The sequence below is a fragment of the Clinocottus analis genome, unplaced genomic scaffold (assembly GCF_023055335.1).
Source record: "Clinocottus analis isolate CAN_PGR_092001 unplaced genomic scaffold, fCliAna1.0.p SCAF_18, whole genome shotgun sequence".
Taxonomy (NCBI): domain Eukaryota; kingdom Metazoa; phylum Chordata; class Actinopteri; order Perciformes; family Cottidae; genus Clinocottus; species Clinocottus analis.
Genome location: NW_027175909.1, coordinates 12,774,894 through 12,800,154, shown reverse-complemented (window position 1 = coordinate 12,800,154; position 25,261 = coordinate 12,774,894). Strand labels below are relative to the sequence as shown.

The following is a 25,261-nucleotide window of genomic DNA, read 5'->3' as shown; positions in this document are numbered from 1 at the left end:
AATTGTACTTTTACATGTTTCATTTGCTGTCAGTGTGTGGCAGCACGCATTCTGTGCTGCGGCTCCCGTTACCTGTGACTTCCTGTGTTCATCTGTGTGACGGTGGTTATCTGTCTGTGTGCGTAGCCATTGACATAGACGCCACTGACTTAGACCCCGAGGACAATGAGCTTCCAGTCAACCTGCGCTCCCCTAAAGCCAGTCCAAACACTGTCACGTCACCACTAGCAAAAGAGAAACGAATGCCCTTCTTTAAGAAGGTAAACTCTGGACGACCCGAGCCTCTCTCCTTCTGTCCGTCCGCACGTCTCTGACTAAAAACCCGCTTGGCCTCACTCGGCGCCCGTCCTGTTTGTCCACTGGCACCGTCTTCGTCCCTCGGCGTGCACCCCGTCCGTTAGCATGCATGGCTGTTTCTTAACCTCTCTCTTTCTCCTCTTCCGTCTCACCACAGCTAAGCAGAAGCAGAAGTCGGTAAGTCGTGGCTAAGCAGGGTCAGGGGACGACCTCTGTGGTCCGAACTGTACGAGCCCTCTTTAGATCCAGCTCTGTGCTGACCTCTGACCCTACTCGCTGCTCCCACAATCCTCTGTGTTGTGTTTGTTTACGTGTTTGTGAGTGAACTTGGGATTCTGATTGGTGGAGAGCTCAGTGTGAACAGCTTTTTAAATGACCTCGGCGAGATCTGAGTTTAAAGGAACAGTGCCACATTTTGGAGAAATACGCCCAATGAGGAGATCAGGACCACTCTCATTAATTCCATGAAATATGAAGCTGGAGAAAGGCGACGGTTAGCTTAGCATAAAGAAATAGGGACGCCGTTAGCCTGTCTCTTTCCAAAGTTAACAAAATTTGCATACCAGCAACTCAAAATCTCACTAGAAAACACATCTTGTTTGTTTAGTATATCTTGTTTGAATAAGTGTTTTCCCAAAATGTGAACTATTCCTTTAACCTTAAACATTTTATTTTTTCATCGTCACAATATATTTCTCAATATATATCTCCCTGTGGCATTAGTTATAACAAAGTGAATATAATCTCATCAAACAAAGAGCATTATTCTACTCTGTTCTTGTCATTTGATTTATCCCCTGTAATTCTTTTAAGCAATCAATCATATATGAACATTTCCCTTGGAGTCATAATAAATATATTGCTTTGGCTGCAAACTTAAAATGTCAACAACTATCGAACATCAATTAATCTCCAGTATTTATAACAATTAATCAATAAAATGTAAGATTTAACATAATTTTGCGGAGAACCAAGGTGACAAATTTAAATATCCACTTACAAATTTTAAGACATTTCACGTTTTATAGGTTTTCTTCCACACACAACAATCCTGAATGTATTACTATATAATTATTTCTTAGTCCCAACAGCAATGAGCAAAGTCTTCTACCCGTTTTTAATAATTAACACGTTTTCCAGTTGTCGCTCCTGTTGATTTTCTGTGGCTTTTTCTCACCGACTAACCTTTCTTGTCACATATATTTACTTTTTATTCAACGACATCAGAACCATGAAATGAGAGGATTGATCTAAAGATTGTAACCCGTCATGAAATATCGCAGTTTTAACCATAAGCTGCTTTGAACTATTGCTCACATGACGATGTTGAAATTTGTGATGTAAACTGCCAAATCTATCGCATCAATCAAAGCTTGTGTTTTTGGCCGGCCGGGACGTCCCATTTCATGGTTCACAATGTTCCTTTTAAATCTGGTCTGGGTCATTGTCGTTCCAAATCCCTCAAGTGATTTGTGCTGCTGAGTGTTTACTTTGTCTCCATAAATGTGTGCAACTGTTTTTCTGCTTGTCCTCTCTCCAGGCGGAACACATTCCTCCGTACGATGTCGTGCCTTCGATGCGGCCCGTGGTTTTGGTTGGGCCGTCACTGAAGGGCTACGAGGTGCGTCAAAGCTCTGACATATTTTTTTTTAAATGGTTGGTAAAATATGTGTCCTTTTTGTTTTGTTAAAACCGTTTCCTCTACATTTCCGGTCCTCAGGTGACAGACATGATGCAAAAAGCACTGTTTGACTTTTTGAAACACAGATTCGAGGGAAGGTAAGGCTCCCTGTGACCTTTTCAAAAAGCACAAGCTCTCATCCTGCTTCCTTCCTCATTCCTGCTCCCGCTCCAACTCCATAGGCTGGTATTTATCTGTCCCCCGAGGTTAGCCGAGGGAGTGTGTAACAAGTTTGTTTGGCCTGGAGATGTGTGCTGCTGCTTTAAATAGGCCCTCTCCATGTCCTTAATAGGCCATAGTGGCCCCAGAGCAGAGCAGGATTCTCCTCACTCACTGTTGAGTCCATCCACCCATCCGAAGCAGAGAGGCTGTGAAGTTGCACTCAGACCACCAGCAGCTACACTGACTGCTGTTAATTCCCCGTTGAGTCCTGTTCTTCAAACAAGGTTCAAAGGGGGAACAACCCAGACTCTATTTTCCTTTAAGTCCAGTATTGGAAGAGAGTGCTGCAGACGGCAGCTGCTCACCGTTGTGTATGTCTACTGCCACTGACAGGCTTAGATATTCTATTAATTTCAGTATATTTTGTACAGCCCAAAATCACAAAGTGTACACATACGAAGTCCGTGTCCCGGGACCTCACATCGGATTAGGAAGAACTACCAAAAAAAAAAAAAACTCTCACAGGGAAAAAAAGGAAGAAACCAGAAGCAACAGATGCCATCTGTATAGAGTACACAACATAACAGAGTTGCAGCACATTCAATGAATACAGAAATGATTCATATAATGAGTAGTAGGCATGGACCGCGATCCAGATAATCACAATCTATCTCATGAGTGTCTTATGACACCTTTATGGAAGTGAAGCTTCTTTACATTACCTCGATCGGTCCGTCTGTTCGCTCAGAAAATCTTGCGTCGCATTCAGTTAAATGTTCCCATTAAAAAACATATCAATATTTTTCATCTGACGCCATTATAATTGTAAACTTTTGCGTCATAATCAGCAATCAAATCCAACTCTGTTCAAAGAACCGGGATCCATCTCTTCTCTACACCTTTGTTTGAACTCTCAGCCTGTGCTCTCTATCATCTGTCTTTTCTCCTTTCATTCATGGTCTTAGCACATAGCAGGATGACGTGTTTGTGCATAAAATCGGGTGGAACAACTGTTTTTCTTGTGCCTCGTTTCAGAATATCGATCACTCGCGTCACGGCCGACATCTCTCTGGCCAAACGCTCGGTCCTGAACAACCCCAGCAAGCACGCCATCATCGAGCGCTCCAACACACGCTCAAACTTGGGTACGTTTGTGCAACAACAACAACAAACAAAAAAATCACCAAAGTGCCTGGGAACGTTTGGTGTTTTGTTTCATAATGTTTTCAAGGAGACCGAGCTCATGTGGAAAAGGAAGGAAACAATTAGAGCAACGCTCGACAACGGTAATGAAAACTCTTGACGGGCCCCGGAAAGGCTTTGGCCACTTCTCTTTTGTTAGGAATGAAAGATAGAGCTTTAAATGCAAGATAACAAGTTCAGGAACCGCTCTGATTTGACCGCGGCTGATGTGGGATTAGATGTCGTTAGAATGAAACACATTCCCGAGTTGAATCTTTGCCTCGTATCAACGAGAACTGCCAGGTAAGTTGTATTCAAGAAGTGTGTTATCTTTCATTTCTTTATGATTACAGAGTCGACACAGCACAACGATGTGCTGCTGTCGCCAGTCAAAAACTATAAAGGAGCCTTAAGGCAACAGCTCCTCCATCTCGACTGCCTTTTCAGAGGCTCATGAAGACCATTATTCACCCAAAGCTTTAAAGTTGAAGCGAGGGCCATTTGGAGTCTATTCAGTCGGATGTGTTTATCTTTCAAAGATCATCATCATCTTAAGCTATTTCGTGCCCTGTAGAGCCTGAAATCTCCACTTTCTCCAAAATGCGTCTGCCAAGAGATCCAGATTTCTACAGTTGTGTCGGATGCAGATGAACATTTTCATTCAAAATGTTCGGATTCAAAAGAGACGTTAGCGCGACGCGAGTGAAGCCTGCTTTCTGCACACGAGTGGACGCTTTTCTCCCCGTTTTTGCATATTTTAGGAAGAAAGTGCGAACTTGTGACTCATCCTTCTGTCTGAATGAGCTGTTGGGCTGGAATGTTTTCGTGTTATCAGTTTACTTCAGACTTTGTCGTGACTGGAAGTCATGAAGCTTGGCCGTGATTCCTCTCAGATTGGGAACCGTGCCCTGCCGAGATATTTGTAGGATAATGTTTGCGGCCACGTCGTCATCTGTTGGCGTGGAGGCTGTGTGATGTAACAGTTGGTGTTTGTGAGAGGCAACAGAAGATAGCTTGCTGTTTCTCCCCGATCTAACATGGCATTGTTCCTAAAGTCATGGTTTCCTTTGAATGGTGAAGTTTCTGTGAAACAGAGAAAAACGTCAGGAAGTAAAGTATCAAACAGCCACAAAACAAATAAATAAAAGAGCAACAAAGTGGAAAAAGACTGAATCTGACTTCTGATTGATGCCCTCCAGTTTCCATAAAGAAACAGTAGTAGTAGTAGTAGTAGTAGTAGTAGTAGTAGTAGTAGTAGTAGTAGTAGTAGTAGTAGTTTTATTCAGTCAATCATTGCATATAAAACAATAAGTAAAGCCACTATCTAATATACAAAAAAAAGAATAAAAAGGTATATGTAGAAGCATATTGCTTATATATTCCTATCCTAAAATATTATCAATTACATCTGATCATTAATTTTATATAAAGTTATATAAAACATATGTGATATACATACATTTCATTCACAATGTAACCCTCAAAATAGTTTCATACACAATCCTTTTGACAACCAAAAATGAGTTCATCATGTTAGTGCTGTTCCATAATTGAACTCCTACAACAGAAACACAACTTCTTTTAAACCTTTTATTTTTTAGCTTTTTGTACAGTTAACTTACAAACATCTCTCAAATCATATTTACACTCATGTATTGACTTTGCTGGAGCTCTGTACATTGTCTGCATTATTTTATAATATACCAAATCATTCAATTACATAACATGAGATCTGACGAACAATGGATTTTGGCATTGACTCCCACTCTCCTCCTCTCTCCTCTCGTCTCCTCTCCTCTTCTCTCCTCTCTCCTTCAGCTGAAGTCCAGAGTGAGATTGAGAGGATTTTCGAACTGGCCCGGACGTTACAGCTCGTGGTTCTGGACGCCGACACCATCAACCACCCGTCACAGCTGGGGAAGACGTCCCTCGCCCCCATCATCGTCTACGTCAAGATCACCTCTCCCAAGGTGAGCGGGATCCACACGTTTGATCCAGTGACGGCGCTCTCTCAGTTTAAAGGGAAAAAAGAAGCTGTGATTTTTTTAAATACAGCGTGTTGATTCATCACGTTGACCTTCAGCGTGAGTGAAATAAATGAAAAAAGGCTCATGATTCAGTGATCAATAAAATAGCATTTTGGTAGATTAGAGCATGATAAAAGGCGTAGCGAAAGAGGGATGAGCCGCACGGTTTAAATCTAAGTGGCGACAGCGTGAATCACACTCGCAGTGGGATAAAATGAACGTCTCTCTGCCACCTGTCCTCTCAAATACAATCTGCTGCCTTATAATATGCAGCTAACCTTTAAGTCTTTCTACAAGTCATGATATAACTGCATAAACAGGAGGGGGAAGGTACTCTGGTCATGCACTTCAGTAAAAGTACTAATACAACAATGTAAAATAAAATACTTGAGGACAAAAAAAAACATGTTGAATGATTAAATTATATGGACCAATGGTACAAATCAGAGAAGTTTAGAGGAAATGTCTCATAAAAACTCATACATTTCATTGTGTTATAATTACCTTTTTTCTTTTTTTTAAATGTAAAATCCTCATCTCAACTGTAATGGGGTGAAAAATACAATATTTCCCTTTTTAAAATGTAGTGGGGTAAAAATATAAAGTAGAAGTACACTTATTATATTGAGTTATGTTGCATCACTGCCTGTAAGAGCGTTTACTTCAGAAGAGGCAGTCCTCTTTGTTTCTGCACAATATAACATGAACTTTCATTCACTTGAACGTCGCTCACACGAAGCTGAGATTCATTTTTTTTGTTGAACGAAACTACCGCCGTGACCTTGTTGCCCCGTTTGCCCCTCAGGTGCTGCAGAGGCTCATCAAGTCCAGAGGCAAGTCCCAGGCCAAGCACCTCAATGTCCAGATGGTGGCCGCCGACAAGCTGGCTCAGTGCCCTCCTGTGAGTCTCTGTAGCGGACCCAAATCACACAAACGCTCAGCGATTCCAGTCTGTTTCAAACCACCTGGAGTTTTGTTATTCAGAGACCGCTCGAGGTTTAAGTTCATACATAACTGAAGTCAGATTTTTTTTTTTAAAGCTTTGTGATTCGTGCCAGTTCTATTTCTGCTCTTTAGTAATCTGCTTAGTTATTATTTTAGAAAATGAAGCAAGCACCCCCGGCTTGTGAGAATGCAGGCTTAATTTAATCCAAATAGCAGTCCATATCTTTAGGGAATCACTGTTTCTGATTTTCTCAGAATGACTGCCTAATGCTATTTAGTGATTAATTCACTGGGTTCATTTGAACAGAGCTCTGACATTTCTATGCATATAAATAAATCAGTAGGATTTCTTGTGGATATCTCTCAATCAGTCCTAGAAATAGTCTTTTATTGTGAAATTCCACTACGGCGCCGAGCGTTTTCTCTAATCCCGTTCGATCCTTTCTCTCCTTCCCCAGGAGATGTTTGACATCATCCTGGATGAGAACCAGCTGGAGGATGCCTGCGAGCACATGGCGGATTACCTGGAGGCCTACTGGAAAAGCACTCACCCCACCAGCTGCAACCCCCCCAACCCAGTGCTCACCAAGCTGCCCACCGCCGCCCTGCCCTCCAGTCCAGCGCCGGTGTCCGGCGTGCAGGTACGAGAGCTGACGCCACAGAGAGGTTCACCTGTAGCAAAGCTGTGCAGGAGAACTGGAGCGGACAGGGAGTGACAGAGGCTGCGAGGAAAGTTACAATTATACTGCAATTACAGCCAGCGAGGAGCACGCAGGTCTACTGGAGTAAAATGGACTTAACGTTATATTGTTTTGAATGGTACAGAAGGAATTTATTTCCCCAAATTATTGATAAAGTCATGATAATTACTATCATCTGTGTGACTCTTCTTAAAAGGCCTTATCAAGAAGATCATATTTTATTTATTTAACAATAAACAACTTTCAGTGTTTGAAGTAAATTATATTTATCATCAATTTTAACTATTGTCTTGTTGTAAAATCAAAATGTAAGACTCATATCTGCCAACAACTGGACTAGTTTGGTGCAGGTGACTGTGCTAAATTGTGAGAGACAAGTTTCCCTGAAAACCGCTCCAAAGCATTAGGATTAAGTGCACAACTAGTGTGGATTAAATGTATATATGTTGGCAATACAGAGGCGGTAGTCCTGAAGTGGGTCGACATCATAATTACTTACTTAATCACGACATTTTAAATGAAAATAATTTATATTTCTTACTCGTAAAGGTGAGTTTTTTAAGCGCAGGATCGATTGTCACTTTCATGGTATGATTTCATGTGGTAGAACATAACTTCTCAGCTCATGTCACATTGAGGAGTGAATGCCGTATAACACCTTAACCTCTACTCCTCTCTCCATCCACTGCCATCACAATGGGAAATGTAAGACTGAAAATGAGGAAAATCCTGATATTGATGAGGAGCAGGAGTGAGCTTGACATGTGATTGCTAGTGTGGTGAGTGTGGAGGGGCCTTCAGATAAATGTGTTTTACACTTCTGGAGCCAGAAGTCCAGAAGGACTCCGTCTTGGTCCTGCCAACTAAAATTACAAAACCCGTTGACGTGTTCTTCAAAATTGCTCTTTTCCAGGATTCATTAACCTTCAATGGATGGTTGATGAATATTCAATCAGAGTGTGTGCGTGTGTTTGTGTGTCCAAGTGTGAGCTCATATGTACAATATGCACTAGAATATGCAAATGTGAAGTGAATATTAACCTGCAGCATGAGTTTTGTGTGTGTCTGTGTGTGTGTTTGCGGTGCATTTGTTTGCTTTTTGTCACCCGACTGACTGTCGTGTGTTACTGACCTCAGGGTGGCATCGCAGAGCAGAGAGGAGATAAAGCATTAGTGGAGAGAAAGAGCTCCAAAGATGATCACCAGCACCACCATCACCACCACCACCACCACCACCAGGACCAGGCTGACGCCGACGCCGAGGCCGAGGGGGAGGGCAATGAGGAGGAGCGGCCTCTGAGGACCGAGGCCTCCAGGAGAGCCCCGCACATCCACCACCGTTCGTCTTCCACCCGAACTGAGCACCACAACCACCATCACCACCACCACAACACTCGAGGGCGGGACCTCTCCCGCCAGGAGACTTTGGACTCGGAGACCCCCGAGAGCCGGGAGAGCCGAGAGAGCAAGGACTCTGCGTATAATGAGCCGCGCACTCAGCAGCAACACCACCACCAAGAGGAGGAGGACGAGGAGGAAGAGGAGGAGGAGGAGGAGGAAGAAGAGGAGGAGGAAGAAGAGGAGGATGAGGATCTAGGGGAGGGGCATCCCCAGCAGCAACAGCGTTACGAGCCACTGCCCCACCGGGACCACAACCACCATCACCACCACCACCACCACCGCGGTGGGGCGGAGGAGGCCGGCCACAGCGCGGGACACCACCGCTCCAAGGAGCGCGAGCAGGACCATAACGAGCGGAACAAGCAGCGCTCGCACCACCACCGGCCGGCACGCGACCACCACCACCACTACTACGACCGGGACAGGGACAGGGACCGAGAGGGGGAGGTGGCTCCCAAAAAAAGGGGCGAGGCAGGGGAATGGACCAGAGACTCCTACATCCACCAGTGACAGACCAAATCCCTCCCGAAGCTCATGTGGACTCTTAACCGTTCTGTTCTCCCATCGTGCTGCTATACCCTGAAACCACAGCATCCTATTTATGTACACTTCCTTTGTAAAATGCTGTTGCATCTTTTTTCAATGGCAGGATTTTTGATTACATAGATACAAATATAAATATATAAATATATGTATGTGTGTATCTATGCATAGACGTTGTTTATGTGTGGGTATGCATGAATATTCTCAAATATGCATATTTTAAACCTGTGTTTGATAAAGCATGACACAAAAGCAGAATTTTTTGTTCTGTACCGAGCTGTGCTTTCTGTGATTAGCAATTTTTATTTTGTATTTTTATTCATTTTGCTTGCTACCACTTGAATAATTTGTTCCTTCAGACTACTGCTAGGGTTGACTGCAACGGTTGACTAACCAAGGGAGTTTGACGCTGTATTTTACAGCGGTCTTTTGTTTAAAAGGGTAGTTTTTTATCAATTTGGGAAATACGCTTGTTTTCTGTCTTGCTGAGAGCTACCAGTTTATTAGGTACACCTAGCTCAAATAATGCAGCCCAAAACAACAGTCCTGTATAAAAAAACAAAAGCCTGCCCTCTTGACGGTTGTAACGTTGAACTGTTGAATTCTACTATGTTGTTGTATTGGAAGATGTTTCTATTATTCTGTCCACCCCCATTGATATGAATGATGGCGGTCTAAACAACAGGAACAAGACTGTTGGACTGCATTAGTTTTCGCAACCTGAATAACTGCCAACTGAGTCTAGATGAGAAGATCAATAACACTCGAATATGAGCCACAGCTATCGGCCCCCAAACATTCAAAGTTCACTAATAACACTTTACATCTCGTTTGTTTAGTCTGTGCAGAAAACTACGTCTGAAAACGACACGTCTTGGTTTTACTTAAGCTAACCTACTGTAAGCTAACTAGCTGCTAGCGCTAGCTGCAGGTTCATATTTAAGAAAAGATACAAAAGTGCTATCAACCTTCTCATCTAACTCTCAGCAATAGAAAGAAAAGAAGCATATTCCCCGATGTGTTGGACTACTCTTTTTTTTATTTTTTTTTTTATCATTTATGGCTTAGTTTCTTTTTAAATTCTGTGTCCATGATTTTAGACATTTGGTTTTAACGTATTTAAGCCTCGCTCGAGGTGCACCTTAGTCTTGCTTTCCAAGACAAACGAGTTCTTCAATAACTTCCTCTCTTACATGCAGTACTGTTCTTTGTATGGGTCCAGAAACATTTTATAACATTGATACTCTTTAATCTGCACTTTTACTGATTCACGTTGGTTTCAAGTGAAATTTGATATGACATTGAAACTTTACTGTAGGTCTGCAACCAAAACTCCAACAAGGTTAATATTTTATTGAGTCTGACCCCCTTTTTCTAATGAATGTTGTTTAATTCCTACTTAAACTCCAGAGTCTAAAGAATATCCATCTGAGGAACTCTTCCTCCGTATGTTCCTCACTAAAGTAATTAAAAAGATGCATTCGCAAATCAAACTATTTCAAAATGTTTACCAGACAAAATCAGTTTTGTCCTTTGCCACTTCTTCTCTCCCCTTGAAGAGTCGACGGCGTTGGTTCAACTTCAAAGTCTTCTCGTATTAATTCACGAAGCTGAAAATCTGAATTATGCCCCTCCGTTTACAAACCCCGCCCCCTTCACTTCCTTTGATTTTGCCTGACAATTGTAACTATAAAAGACTCCATTTCTATGCTACGTTGGTGGCACTACAGATTTTCTAACTGTGTACATGTGTATGTACATAATGCATAAATATAAAGAATAAAGTTGGCAACAAAGAACTGACGCAGAGGGAGAAAGATTTGATGTGTGCTTTGTCAAAAGACCCCGACAGGAGGAGGAGAGACGCCGTCTATAAATAGTCATCTGAAGCTCTGCTGAAAAATTGAGGTAGACTCATCGGGGCCTTCCTCCTGAGTCGTCATGACAACATCGACATGAACGACAATACTGAGGGGATGCGTCTGAAATAGCTGCTCCACGCCTCCAAAATAGACAAGCGCTCGCAGAGGTGCAGCCCATTTTGATTTGAGGATTTCACCGCCGTGTAGCGTCGGTGCAGCAGAGAAAAGAGCATTTTAACCAGCAGGCGACATACATGCAGCTGGCACTCCCCGACAGATGTGTGTGTGTGTGTGGACGCACATGTATGTGAGGTGATGGCATTCCCAGGAAGAGGGATTGGGCCGAGGTCATTTGTGAAGGTCCTCAAAACGCTGCATGATGGGAGAACGGGCCAGATGTTTGTGCGCTGTCGGCACAAATCTATAACTTCTGTGCCGACGTAAAGGACACCCGTGATTCAATTTGACCTGAATTAAATTAGTAATGTGTATTTATACCAAGGTTTCATGAGCGTAATCGCATTATTTGTTGCTTTACACACGATGAAGAAGAAGAAGAGACGAGGAGGGGGGAGAGGAAGACATTTTATTGTGGAATTAAGGCTTGATGTCTTTCTGGTGAATGAACTACGCAGCAGCATAAATTCTCTCTCCACAAGCAGCGGAAGTTTTAATGAGAGGTGCCACCACTACTAAAAAAACACACTAAATTATTAATACCACTCATGACCTCTTTCTGCACGCTACTTCCTGGTGTCCGACATCCAGCGTCCTCGTGGCGGCTGTGTCGTCATTATTATGGCGATGCAAGCGCTGCTGCGTTTGCCAATACTCATACAGACTCCATCCCCACGTGCCTCCCTCCATCCCTCTCTCTCTCTCTCTCTTTCCTCTTGCACTCCTCTCTCCTCTGCCCTCGGTGTTTATAAAGCTTATCCCTATATGGCCCGCAGTTTTAGAGAGCAGCTGTTAAGAGGCAGATGCTGTAAACAGCACAGTGAGCGTCTTTGTCAACATGGCCCCCGTCAAAGCACACACACGGTGTCGTAACGTCAACACTGTTTTTCCGTCGGCAGTCTCGCGTGAGAGCCGATGCCGCCGAAAGGTGTAAAAAAAAAAAAACAAGCCCCTCCGGTCAGTCTTTCAGGAACTTGGCGATAAAAAAGCCGATGGTGTCGCCGTCGGCTCTGCGGGGGAGCGTGGCCGCCGCCGCCGTCATCGTCGCCGTCTGGTCCCAGCTCAGCTCGGGACTGAACCTCTGGAGGAGGCGCAGCTGCTCGGGCGCCAGGCCGGCTCCCGGCATGCCCTCTGCGCCGATGTGAGGCTCCTGGAAAACAAAGAGCGTAAATTGGGGAGGTCCCCGAACATCTTCTCTGCAGATTTGCGCGTCCGCCCCGGTGTGTTCACTTACCTGAGGCTGCAGCGTGAGGCAGGGGAAGGTCTCCAGGGCCCAGGCGATCTGCTCCTCGTTCTCCGCTAGCGTCACTGTGCAGGTGCTGTACACCAGAACCCCGCCTCTCTTCAGCAGCCGCACCGCCTGCAACACACAAAGACCGACAATCAATACTTTTATAGGAGGGGGACGCGATGTGAGAGCGCTTACTCGTAGAGATGAATTCTCCCCGGCTTTTTACGGAGCTTCATTGTGTGTTTTCAGCTCGTCGTCACGGTTTTTTTCCGGTCCACAAACGTCACTGTTTCGGTCCCACGGCCGAGCTGTAAAAATGCACCCGTGCACTACCTGCTCAGCAGATACGGTTCGACACCAGCTGGTGAACAAAGTGGAGCGCTCAGCGAGGGAATATTGGACTTCCAGTCATCAGGTGGCCAGACGCACAACTCCTCATTAATGATAATGTTGTTTTGTACCTGCTGGATTTGTGAGTGAGCAACCGTCTAACAGGTCCGCCTCCCACAGGGGCCTAAAATGACTCCCAGCATGGGAACAAACATGAGTCTTTCTTCAGTCTTCATGCTGAGCAACTTGAAGGAGGTGCGTGTGACCACTGATGGAGCTCTCTGCTTTATGTCACTGGGATAAATGAGGTCCTCTGCACTCTACTGGAGTCTAATCTCCTTCTACTCATCCATCTGTTCGCCATGCTTAAAGCAAAACCACTCTAAAACTCATTCCACCGTTGTTTTATTCTACATTAATGTACATTTTATATAAGGTAAGCTCAATGTTGAAATCTTTTCTAGAGCTGCATTTGGTGACATATTTTCCCCTTCAGAGCTAATATCTACACCTGGAATTTGTTTCGCACCCAATTGAGTTTAAAATCATAGAAAACATTCTAGTGTATGAATCAAAATTGTCAGTATTATAGCATTAGTGGATTGGGTTTGAAAAAAAAAACAGATTCGAGCAGGTGTTTCAAAGTCTGAGTCTGGTTTGTGTCTGACATATTAAATAATGTCATATTTTTTAATTCCCTTCACTGAACCTCCCCTGAAACAGCAGTGTAATATTTGTCCGATGCTGCCATCCAGTGGTCGAACCGAGTTACTACATGTGATGAAGCGCTTCGTCTGCGTGCCGTCAAACTTACAGCGTGGAACAACTTGCGCTGCAGCGGCTGGTAGGAGCAGATCTCCTTCAGGCTCCAGGTGCAGGACATGATGGGTCTCTGCCCAAGGCCGCTACAGGGGGCGTCCAGAAGAACCCGGTCAAAGCTTTCAGGAGGGAAAGGAGGTCCTGGAATACGTTCAGGACACAAGTGCTATATATGTAATATACATAATATTATTATATATGCATTTGTGTCCCTTCTGTCAGTCTGTACCTTCAGCTCCCTGCGTCGGCTCGCTGCTCACAGCGCGAGTGCTGTTAAAGCAATAAACTTTGATTGAACGCAAATGCAACATTTGGGCATTTTGACGGATTCGATCGATCTTATTTTGGATCCTGTCCAGAGCCACGACCTCGCCCTGCGGAGAGGGGAAAACAAATTATTAAAAATACTTGAAGACAAAAAAAACAACCTGCATTCACATTCATAAACCCAAGTTAAAGTGCATTATGAGTTAAAGGTCAAATAAAAGATTATACATAAGGAGTATTACCACTGATGAATTCTTGTATGTTGTAGATGATTGACATTCAGCTGATTTCGTAAATATTCTCTCTCATTTGAAAAAAAAAATTGAGTCCTTAAAGTCTCATTTTGCAGAGCAGTAACATTTAAGATTTCAATTTACTTTGCTTTAAAACCTTTCTTGAAAAGAGCCCAGTGGCATCTCTAGACTCATGAAAGTGTTTATATTATAAAATGCACTGAGAACAGGGTTTTCACGTTTAATAAGCCGATCATATGATTTAAGTAACAAGCCAAATATGGAAAGTAATTTGTGAATATAGCGGTCAGATAACAACCACAGTCGACTGAGGAGAGCATGAAGGAATCCTCCGACTCTCAGTAACAGTCATGTTCTGCATCAGTGATTCTCCACCTTTTTGGCTCGTGTCCGTCTAACTGTCCAGGATGACCTTTCATCAGAGGTTTGATAAGTCCATGAGCAATGTTTCTTAAATATTCTATAATTTATTCACTTTTAGTAGCCTGAAAGGGTACAAAAAAAAAACCCTCCCGTAATTCATTTTTGGAAGAGGAGACAAGTTTAGAAGAAAGAAGACGTATTGGATTATTAATGATGCCATTTATCGATTACCCCTAAGATTTATTTTACGACGCGTTTACAGGAGCCCCGACCCCTGTTTTATAGACTGCGTTCACAGATTGAAAAGCTAAATATTCCCTCTGATCCCTGGAGCGGCAAACATCTGGAACGTGTACCTGATCTCCCATGAGTGCAGCGATGTGGCAGGTCTTCCCTCCGGGTGCAGCGCACATATCCAGGATCCTTTCTCCAGGACGAGGCCCGAGAACGTGTCCCACGACTACAGAGGGAAGGTTCTGCACAACAAGAGAAACCCTCACATGAGACGAGGCCAAAACATCCCTCTGTTCTGCTCTGTTATCAGTTTAATGACACCTCAGGGACATTGATAATGAGGTACGGTAAAGATAAGATACACGTTCCAATAGTATAAACACCTGTAGGAATGCCATGTTGGGGAGAACACCATCGAAGGAAGGACTCTGGTAAAGCGGCTCCACCATCCGAACACCTATTCCTCTGAATTAATAGACGACACGGAGTACGTTTTCCTTTTCAAATGCAAAACCATCACCATGATTGTTTGACCCTGAGGAAGACTGCGGTGTGTTCAACACGCAGTTGTCTTTTCAAATCATACAGCCTCATTAGAACTCATGACATGCGGATAATAAACTGTATGGCTCCAAGAACAATTCCTTTGGGACAATACAATCGCTGTTGTCTGATCTTACTTGGCAGGTTCAGCTGTGCAGAAGATGCCGGAGCGATCGATTTGAGCGACTCCGTTTCCCACAAACACTCGGTTTCCCTGGAAGCTCGTGGCTCCTCGGGTGCACCGGCCCTCCAAGTCAGAGAGGACGGACACCGCGTCGCCTGCCTTCATGTCTGAGGACAAAGAAGCGCGAGTCGATGTCATTGCTGAGACGACCTCAGTGAACGAAGTAAAAGCCCTTGGATGTAGACGGCGGTTGACAGCGTCTGTCTTGGAGTCTCACACTTGGGGCTGGCGACGATCCCCGGGACGAAGACGTGAGCGCCTCTCAGCACGGCGCTGCCGCACTGAGCGCCAACCACCACCTCCGAGCTGAGCTGCTTCACAGGTCTGAGAACACGAGAGAGACGGGAGACGCACACTCAGGAGACAAAACATCTCATCGGACAACCTCGGACCATGGCAGAGTGCGGTTCTTTTGGGTTCCGGAGATACAGCTCATCTTGGCGTAAAAGGAGAATTAAACTACATTTTTTAAGCTTTTTCGTTTGATTGTTCGTCTTAAGGTGCATCAAAAATATATAGGGGGGTGCTGTTACACACACATATATAAGCATATATACAACTATATATATAGTTGTGTGTATATATATATTTCTATGTGGGTTTGTCCTCAGGAAGCACTCGCCCAGCGGTCGGACTATTTAAGCCTCAGTGAGTGCTCCTTAGACTCGTCTGACGTCGTTCCAGCATTCCTTACATACCTCGGGCCATCGACGGGAAGGAGCAGCACATCTGGAATTCGCGGGTGAGGAAGAATCTGAAGGGAGCCCTCCTCTGCTGATGAGCCGCACATCTGCTGCTCAAAATAAAAGCAACACGCTGAATGATTAGGATTCGACCGACCACCGCTGCGGCTGCTTTCCTCACTCCCTGTTGCGTTCCCACCTTTTTCAGCTCTTCTCCTAACTTGTGTCGGATCTCTTCCAGCGGAGCGAGATGAGTGCTGGCCCGAACACAAGTGTGCAAGGGAGGGTGAGACAGACATGCGAGCAGCTTCTGGAAGCGACATTCTGCCTCCTGATGGCCGACTGCAGCTAACACCTGAACGCAAACAAGATGACGTTCAGTTATTTAAAGAACTAGGAAACCATCAGGAAGCTCAGTATGGACCCGTAGAACGGTCATCTTCCAGTTTATTCAGGTGGAAATAACATTACTGAACAACATCATTCAGGTCACCAGATTAAACAGAAGTAATAAATACTTTCCAGGACCAGAGCTACCACTAAGGACATTAAACAAATATCTCTGACAAAAGAAAAGATAAATAGGCTATAAATAATTAAGACATGTGTAGAGATAAAACACATACAGCATCAACATTTAGTTGGAAAGCCAAAAGTTTCTTCGGGAGGGTTTTACTGGAGGAATTTGTACAGATAGCATCAGTTTAATCTCAAATCTAAGTCAAGGTTCCCGCTTCATTCCTGCGTTATCTTTTCCTCTGAACGAGAGGAAGAGAGCTGTATTTAGGATTCTCCAGAAGAAATAAATCACATTTAAATCCCTACCTCCTTGTTTAAGAAGACACTCCGGAGATAATCAGACACTTCAGGCTTCAGTGAAATCCTTGGAAAAATAGACATTTCTTCAATCTGCACAAAAGAAAAGTATGAGATCAATAACAAATATAATCTTGACTGAAGAACTGCTGTTTGGAGAATAGAGACAAATGTGTTTACAGTTTGGAAACCTCTCATGTTGGTTGAATTATACTAAAAATCCATCAATGGTTAAGACTTCTGGTGGAAATTCAAAGAAGACAGATACCTCTTTGCTGTGACTTATTCCCACACTTATATACAGACTATAACAACTACTAGCAATAATACTATTATTGATACTTTACCAGTCAGCATAGTCAGCATACATGTAAAAATGATATTCATAACTTCACAATTTCCAATATTCAAAGGGCTATGAAAATAGATCCTTATACTTGTAAAGTAAACTTACAATGCAGCCTTGTTCAGACTGGCCCCTGCTATGCACATGTACATGGCCATGAGATTATACAGTACAGTTTTGGAGAAAAGTGACTTCAAAGTCAGCTTCCATCACATAATGATATTCATAATGTCACAATTTCCAATATTCAAACTGCTAAAAGAACTGATCCTTACATTTGTAAAGTAAACTTACAATGCAGTCTTCTTCAGACTGACCCCTGCCATGCACAATATTCAAACTGCTATAAAAACAGAAATTGTGAAGTTATGAATATCATTATTACATGTATGCTGACATTGAAGTCACTTTTCTCCAAAACTGTACAGTAAAATCTCAAGACTGCGTTGTAATTTTACTTTAAATTTAAGGATCTGTTTTTATAGCTGTATGAATAGACGGTCATTTATTTTCATGTGTGCGGCTCACTTAACAGATGAGGGCTCAATTGACCGCAGTACGTCCCACACAAGGATCACATTTATAATCTGGCAATCGATCCTATTAAACACATCCGCTCATTAATAAATGAGTGGTCAGTTAAATTATTGTCTCATAGAAGTGTGAAGACGATGTAAAGGCCTTTTGCTCATAATCTTTAGGTACTCACGTTCAGTGAAGCATGGATCGTTTGTGTTTTGGCAACTACTTCCGCATACGTCATGAGCTTGGTCACATGACAGTGGTCGAATTTCTATGGAAGTAATGCAGCCTGTTGATTAACAATACCTGTATGATATTTATATGTGTGGATTAATAAATAGCTTAATTTACACTGTAATTTAGTTGTAAGCAGATATAAGGACATTGTAAGGGTTTATTATACACTTATATTATATTGTACGAAAAAAAAAAGAATCGTCTACGCGTAACAACGCCCTGACGTCATCACGTAAACGGACGAGAACTGAAGAGCTGGGGTTGCCTTTTTTTTTTCTTCAAGAGAACCACTATCGGCAGCCAACGGCCAGAAGCAGCAGAGTCAACACTGCGCCGCAGTTGTCACTTTAACGGCTAGAACGTCAAACGGAGCCGCTCTACAATACCTCACCATATCTTAATGTTATCGCACACCATTTTGGCACGTTAGCTACCTTAACTGTGCGTCCCGGGCCGCATGGAGTCGGCGTTCAAAGGGTCGGCTAGGCGTTTTGCGGACGATAGATCATCCAGCTAATGTTAGCGCGCTGCGAATTGTGCAGCGTGGACTCGAGAGGCGGAGAAGCTCGGTGCTGTCGACGGACGGAGAGGACGTTAAACCGGAAAAAATGGGCCTCATATTCGCCAAACTGTGGAGCTTCTTCTGTAACCAAGGTGGGTGGAACTCTAACGACTCACTCACCCGTTAGTGGGCCGTTGGATAATAACGGCTGGTCCGTTCGCACAAAGTGAGCAGCAGTCAGTTAACCTACCAATAACAACAGACGGGGGGTGAATCATCTCGCTACATCTCGCCGTGACTTCGGTATCTTTTGTTTAACTCGCACGTTAAAACTACAGTTAGCCATCTCACCACTCTGGATAGTTAGCGTTAATCCGTTTATCAGTGTGTCAACCCATAATGAGTAGATTAAGTCACAGTAAACCTACTCGAGCCTCCTCGTTGAGTTGTCAGTCAGCTTTGCTTCACTTTCCAGGGCTCGCCACGTTATATAACTTTCCCAAGACTTCCCAGAATAAATGTATTCGTCCGTCATGTTTTTATCTATTGAGTTATATAGTTATAATTTGTCATTGTGTTGATTTATGATCCACTTTTTATAAGTCAGGAAGTAAAAAAAACAAAAGGGAGATAATTAACAAAATGTGCTGAGTAGAAGAAAGGAATGCAAACAAATGTATAACACCACCATTCACACTCTAAACATAAACGCCCTAAATTGCTTGCGTGTCCTTCACTCGTATAACTGATACGATAATATTGAAAATATTAGCAGCTCCACATTTTCCACCTCTTAAGCCTAAGCACATAGTGTGTGTTTTGTTTGATTGACTCTGATGTGAGGGATCAATTAAAATGCATTTTTGGTTAGGTTTTTGCTGTGGTGAGGGAATAGGAAAGTTTTTGAGTGGAGTTGAAGTAACAAAGGATCTGGGTGAAGCCCGAGCCTCGTTTGATGTTGAATATACATGAATTCCTCGTGTCTTAATGCCTTTTGGGCTGTTTAGCATTTTTGCCAGGCCCTCATTCTGGATTACACAGTGTCGAATTACATTCACTTTTAAGAGATTAGAGCCGAGGAGAGTGAGTAGTACTTAATTACATGTATACAACACAGTAATTAGGTCATCTAAATAGCTCTGCCAATGGTGTTTAAATGTGTCTGTGTTATTTGCATTGCTTTATTCTTCCAGTTTTTGCTGCAGTGTGCCTCAGAAAAGCAGTGTCGCCACTTTAAAGGGCTCCATTTTGTGGCACAAGACCAAGAAAGACATCAATATCAAAGATACTTGCATGCAAATGTACTCATTTTTTCTCTCCTATTAATAATATCAATATTTTTGTTTATAATTCTGCAGAATAAACACATTACTGTTTTAGAAGTAAGTAACCAATCTTTAAGTGTTCTGCTTCAATAGAATATTTTAACAATCCATTGTTAACATCTAGTTTGTTCTCAGTGACATAATATATTTCAAAGAAATGTGACCCGACCTGTTTTTACAGGTGCTTGGTTAATGCATGCTTCCCAATGTAGCAGGTTGTTGTGGCCATTAGCTCAAATACTTTAAAAGTTGTATAAGGGTTTAATTAGAAATTCAAGTTTTGATGATGTTAATGTGCACAATTGGTTTAGTTGCGCTGTCAGGATCATCACAGGGTAGCTCCTCATAAAGGAAGTAGAAAACCATCCAACGCCAAATACAGTGCATAGAGACAGTCAGACCTGGGAGGCCTCTGACCAGACTTCCTTCCTTCTCGGCTGCCAAAAGCATCAGAAGGCCGGAAAAGTCAAAACACTAAAGTGGGATATTTTGGCACGTCTGTGTCAGCTCTGATTCTGCATTTAGTCCGTTATGTTTGTCTGCTTCACGGCTGTCAAAGCCTTTACTGTTGCAAACTGTGCCAACTGGTTTTTACGAATGGAAAGAAGTCCCTGTAGTTTCAGCGAAACTGGTGGGGGGAGAAGAGGTCAGTAGGTTTTGAAATAAGTTCAGCCTGTGTGGTTTTGAATCCGCAGCAATGACTGACATGAATGCATTGACTGACTCCAGTTGTACCTAAAGACGTACTCATTGACACCGAGTGTTTTTACAGTGACTGATGGAGAGAATTTGTTCACATGAGTGTTTTCTCGATGTCAAATGTCCTCATGAAGTTTGTGTTGCACTGTCTTTGTTTTGCAGAGCACAAGGTCATCATCGTCGGACTAGATAATGCAGGGAAAACCACCATCCTTTACCAATTGTAAGTTTTATTTTTCAGTTGTACAGTCGGAACCTACTTTAACTCCTTCGTCCTTCTACAGCAAAAAAACTAACTGATTCTGTTTTATCAAAGTCTGATGAATGAGGTCGTTCACACGTCGCCCACCATCGGAAGCAATGTGGAAGAAATAGTGGTGAAGAACACTCACTTCCTGATGTGGGATATAGGAGGACAGGAGTCGCTCAGGTCCTCCTGGAACACCTACTACTCCAACACAGAGGTGAGAAATGCAAGCAGCGCTATTGGACCACGTTTTGTACACCGTGTACAGCTTTCTAGCGGATGAGGGGAAACAGAAGTATTGTCCAGCAGCAGGTTTTTCTTCCCGAGCGTGGCAGCTGGTGTGTTTGTTCGGCGCACAGACGGCAGCAGGGGCCGCCCAAGTCAGAGGTCACCCGTTCACAAAGGGGCCTGTCTGAAAAGCGAAGCGAGGGTCAGCCGCCGCAGTGTTTTTTTTTTTTTGGAGAAAGGAGAAGAAGAACAGGGAGAGTCACACCAGAGGCAGATGTGTTTTATTAAAGCGAGCTCCCTGCGGAACCATATGAATTAAACGTTCCCGATGTAACATCTGCCATGACACAGTGGTGTGGATTTAACCCTCAATCGACCGGTTCGTACTACAGAACAGGTCAGAAGGACATACAAGACCACACCCGTTCACACATGACCCGACTTCTCAGCGCTTGCTCCCCTACGCGTCTCTGCTAAAGAGCTGAAACCATTTGTAGACAGACAGACGATTATTTGGCAACTATTTTGCAATTCATTGACCTTTTTTTCAAGCTTCTCAATTGTGACAATTTGCTTTATCTCTGTCTTATGTGATGGTAAACTGAATATGTTTAGTTTTTGTCTGCTTGCACGCTTAGATACCATTTTCCAGTTTTTTTCCAACTCTTTGTATAATCAATGAAGCGTTTTAGATTTTTTTTCAAGCAAAAATGACAAATGTTCTCCGTTTTAAGCTTCTCAGATAAGAGGATTTTGTTTGTTTGTGTCATATATGACAGTATATTGAATACCATTTGACATAACAAGCAGATTAAAGACACATCTCTGTGGGCTTGGGGACAATGTACATGTTTTTAGCACTATTTCAAAAACATTTTATATCAAAGATGAATCTATTAACTGAGAAAATTATGAGTTGCAACCATAGTTTCAACAGTGAAAACATGATCTCATAAAAAGGTTAATGTAGCATTTTAGAATAGTCATAAAATATACCCTTGTTATGCAGTTAAACTGAGATTCATGACAGAGACGTACTAAATATTTGCTACGAGGAGCCCTACAGTTACTATAGGAACCATATATTGCAGTTACTATGGTAGCGTCACTCTTTCGTTCCGCTGTCAGACTCCTGTCGATCCCCGGCAGCGATTCGGGTCACAGTAATGTTGGATAACTCGTGTTGTTGAAACTTTTTCCAGAGTCGTTTAGTTTTGAAATGGCGTCCCTCACATCCCACCGACACGAACGTGCCTCTGATCTTTTGTCCCACCGGGTCACTCGCTCTCATTCAATGAGGGGTTATTAGCATAGCAGTCACCAGTACCCATTGTGAGGCGCTTGGCTTGAAAACGCACACCCGTTGTGTTGCATTTCATTGCTGTAAATTGTCTTTTTGAAAAGAGGTCATTGTGTGTGATTATTATTTTTTGGCCTCCCACGCTGCAGTTCATCATTCTGGTGGTGGACAGCACAGACCGAGAGAGGCTGGTCATCTCTAAAGAGGAGCTCTACAGGATGCTAGCTCATGAGGTAAAACATTAACATCTCTTTGTTTGGCCGCAAGGAAGCAGATTACACACACTCTGTTTTTATAATTTACCCTGCCACATTGTTTAGAGCTTCAAAATGTGGCAGAGGGTGAGGTTATGGTTTCATTGTTCTCTTCATTCTCCCCTCAGGACTTGCGGAAAGCAGCTGTGTTGATATTTGCCAATAAGCAGGATATGAAGGACTGTATGTCCGCGGCGGAGATCTCCAAATACCTCACCCTGAGCTCCATCAAAGACCACCCCTGGCACATACAGTCCTGCTGTGCACTTACAGGAGAGGGGTGAGAGCTCTATGTTCATACGTATGCGTGGAAAGTGATGAAGTCAGCAGGATTTTAATTAAAATAGTGATTCACTATACTATCTTCATCAATATCTTGTTTCCTATACAACGCAACAACAAGGCAATGGTAAAGATGACTAGTTATTCTCTTTTGTATGTGATAGCAACAACACAGGATTCAATAAGTTGTTTGTGTACTGAAGTACATCTGGATACATCAATGTGCGCGAGAGAGATTTAAATATGAAAATATCTGGTACCAATTATTAGGGTCAAGAAAGTTATATTATATCACCTTGCTTGAAACATCACATTACGTCTTCGGTCCGTGTAAGATGTCACATAAATGTAAACCATGAAGTTAAAACCCACACTGGGCAAATAATATCCAATAGTATTTCATGGGAAAAAAATGTGTTATGTACATTTAATGTGTGCATTTACTGCACCACCTGTGAACAAACGTGTAATAATGGATTTAATGAATAACACATTGAAACTGGGCGTTTTAATCTATAGTCTCAAACGGCTGCTCTGAGTTCTGTAAACCACTAGGTGTCACTGTGTGCAGTGGTCAAAGCCTCGCAGCTCCACATCTCTTCTCAGCACAAACAGAAAGAAAGCCTCATTAAACTTTACTTGTCCATCACAAGTTATATTGTAAATACTTTGTGCAGCCAGAGGAAATGACCTGCCATGAATTAAGTACACTGAAATATTCCTTCTGGTTATAAAGTGTGTACATTCTTCATCCGCTGACTCGTCTCTGTTGTCCTTCCAGTTTATGCCAAGGCCTTGAGTGGATGACATCGAGGGCTGGACTCAGATAGCCCCTCTCCTCAGCCGTCGATGGCCTGACTACCTGCACCACCCTCACGGTGGCAACAACAGCTTGTTCTTACCGGCTTCTTTGTACTTTTTATTTTTTTAATGATGAACTTGGACTTTCGGCCTCTGGAGACGGCACAAGACGGAGGAGCAGGGACACGCTCCACAGCCTGATTGTCACAGTGGAGCTGCTGTTTTTCCCCCCAAATGGACCAGAAGTGATGAACTGACCTGGATATCTGGAACGAGAAGTCGCTTTTACAGTAAAAGAGGAGAAGATCATTTCAGTAAGTTAAGAGTGTCCGAGTGCAAAGCGGGGCTGGACAGGATTTACACTACACACATATCATGTTACATCACATCATATCAAGAGCATGCCATGAACATCGTGTTGGTGGAGCTCTATTATTTTTGTACTTATTGCCTCTTCACACATTTGTTCATGTTCAGGTAAAGAAAAGTGACGAGCAAGCAAAGGGATTACAAGCAGTATTTTCAAACCAGCTTTTGATGGGAATGGTGGCACATGGGAGTTTTTCGGAATAATGTTCTCATTGTTTTTTCTGTTACACATTATTTCAGTTTCATAAGCTACATTGTTGGTGGTTGCCACACGAGAAACCTATCGGTGCCGTATTAAAATGTGGTCAAATATAAATCTCCCTGCTTTATTAACTTTGAGCCTGTACTTGTGTGTAATTGAGCCAAATGGTGTGAAGGATTGTCACGCAAACCTTTTCTTCAAACTGACCCTTCAGCCATTTATTTTAAAAGCGTAAAATGGCTGAAACATTATTTCAGGTACAACACTCCATTTTGATAACAGTATTTTAAATTCAAACACTACGTTTTGTCAATGATGCATTATAATTTTATTTTATTTTAATTATTTTTGCTTATTTTATATTTTGGAGTCGTCATCTAGACGGTTTTGTATTAACATGAGATCGTTGGTGCTCTGCAGGTGTCTGTAACGGATCCACTGCATCCTCAGATAAACATTTAATTTTCTGCCACCATTTTGACCTTTTGTTTGTCCTCTTTGAACATTTAGTACTTTTAAACAAAAGGACACATGTTTACGGGGAAGTTATTTGCAAAACATCCTGGACTTGAAGGTGGTTTATTAGTATTAAGATAATCCTCATTCAATATTTTGGCCATCATATAGTTGAAGTGCTTGATCCTCAGCCTTAACCATGCCATTGTGAGTGAATCTGACCGTCTGCTCATGATTTCTTACCCTCGTTTCCTTCCCTTTTTACCCGATGTAAGAATTCCTTGAACTTGGTGACGGATCAATGCACTTTGAAACCGTTTCGACCTTTTTGCAAGTTCTGTAGAGGCAGAGGAGGATGACGGGCATGAGTTTCATTGAGTCCGAATCAAAATGCGGATGAAAAACTGCCGTCTATCTCGGTCAGGAAGGACCTCTGGGTCTCTATACTTTGTGGTACATGGTGTTTTTACACGAGGGAAAAGGGTGAACTGGTCAGACTCTTTGCAGCATTAAGGTTTACAGCTGTACCTTGATGTCTCAAAGCATGAGAACTGATTCTTAGTGTGGTTTTTGGTAAGTCTGGGTCATGTACTGCATTGGTTTGTTTCAATAAAAGTTTCTTTTGAAATTTGAGCCTGGATATATATATTTTTTTTCAACATTTGATAATTTCTAGATCTGGCTGAAAGGAATACTAGACAACTACAAGTTTGGGCCAAATGTTACTTTTCCTGCACCTGTATTACTCTAAATGTGATTTTAGTGATTGCCAATTTCAAAGTGTCTCAA

At 42.8% G+C, this 25,261-nt stretch overlaps 3 protein-coding genes across 8 annotated transcripts in view; 2 read left to right on the top strand and 1 right to left on the bottom strand.

The window, feature by feature from the left end:
• Nucleotides 1-11,215, top strand: part of cacnb2a (calcium channel, voltage-dependent, beta 2a) — a 56,178-nt gene extending 44,963 nt beyond the window's left edge. For 3 of the 5 annotated variants that reach the window (XM_068581270.1, XM_068581273.1, XM_068581271.1), the window contains 8 exons: nt 127-260; nt 1,838-1,918; nt 2,018-2,076; nt 3,176-3,285; nt 5,141-5,292; nt 6,155-6,250; nt 6,753-6,935; nt 8,133-11,215. In XM_068581270.1, the coding sequence (XP_068437371.1) occupies nt 127-260; nt 1,838-1,918; nt 2,018-2,076; nt 3,176-3,285; nt 5,141-5,292; nt 6,155-6,250; nt 6,753-6,935; nt 8,133-8,906 (1,589 nt within the window). In that variant the 3' untranslated portion in view covers nt 8,907-11,215. Of the gene's footprint in view, nt 1-126; nt 261-454; nt 475-1,837; nt 1,919-2,017; nt 2,077-3,175; nt 3,286-5,140; nt 5,293-6,154; nt 6,251-6,752; nt 6,936-8,132 lie in introns of all 5 variants that reach the window. The other 2 variants (XM_068581272.1, XM_068581275.1) reach the window with 1 other exon arrangement.
• A 154-nt stretch (nt 11,216-11,369) lies between these two features.
• nsun6 (NOP2/Sun RNA methyltransferase 6) lies at nt 11,370-18,491 on the bottom strand. Its single transcript, XM_068581246.1, has 13 exons — nt 18,242-18,491; nt 17,758-17,841; nt 16,712-16,795; nt 16,086-16,241; nt 15,902-15,996; nt 15,421-15,527; nt 15,157-15,310; nt 14,860-14,941; nt 14,599-14,718; nt 13,588-13,732; nt 13,354-13,499; nt 12,213-12,338; nt 11,370-12,128 (listed from the first exon to the last, which is right to left on the bottom strand). Exons 2-13 carry the CDS (start codon nt 17,809-17,811, stop codon nt 11,937-11,939), a joined length of 1,461 nt encoding a protein of 486 aa, XP_068437347.1. The 5' UTR covers nt 17,812-17,841; nt 18,242-18,491; the 3' UTR covers nt 11,370-11,936.
• arl8 (ADP-ribosylation factor-like 8) lies at nt 18,075-25,105 on the top strand. 2 transcript variants are annotated; one of them, XR_011077743.1, is made up of 7 exons: nt 18,075-18,461; nt 20,496-20,556; nt 20,650-20,797; nt 22,258-22,341; nt 22,491-22,642; nt 23,426-23,759; nt 23,923-25,105. XR_011077743.1 is itself a non-coding variant. In XM_068581245.1 (6 exons), the coding sequence occupies exons 1-6, from the start codon at nt 18,416-18,418 to the stop codon at nt 23,472-23,474; spliced, it is 540 nt and encodes a 179-aa protein (XP_068437346.1). In that variant the 5' UTR covers nt 18,075-18,415; the 3' UTR covers nt 23,475-25,105. The 2 variants fall into 2 exon arrangements, 1 of the variants encoding a protein (XP_068437346.1); XM_068581245.1 differs by having other exon boundaries at nt 23,426-25,105.
• Nucleotides 25,106-25,261: the final 156 nt, after the last annotated feature.

What these genes read in the sequence shown, in the direction of transcription:
- nsun6 (XM_068581246.1), bottom strand. Translation starts at nt 17,811, where the DNA reads ATGACGTATGCGGAAGTAGTTGCCAAAACACAAACGATCCATGCTTCA. An exon ending in GATCGTCGCCAGCCCCAAGT is followed by an intron (nt 15,311 to 15,420) that starts GTGAGACTCCAA and finishes CTTTGTCCTCAG; the next exon opens with ACATGAAGGCAGGCGACGCG. An exon ending in CTGCACTCATGGGAGATCAG is followed by an intron (nt 13,733 to 14,598) that starts GTACACGTTCCA and finishes CCCTCTCCGCAG; the next exon opens with GGCGAGGTCGTGGCTCTGGA.
- arl8 (XM_068581245.1), top strand. Translation starts at nt 18,416, where the DNA reads ATGGGCCTCATATTCGCCAAACTGTGGAGCTTCTTCTGTAACCAAG. An exon ending in ACCACCATCCTTTACCAATT is followed by an intron (nt 20,557 to 20,649) that starts GTAAGTTTTATT and finishes GTTTTATCAAAG; the next exon opens with TCTGATGAATGAGGTCGTTC. An exon ending in TGTGCACTTACAGGAGAGGG is followed by an intron (nt 22,643 to 23,425) that starts GTGAGAGCTCTA and finishes TTGTCCTTCCAG; the next exon opens with TTTATGCCAAGGCCTTGAGT.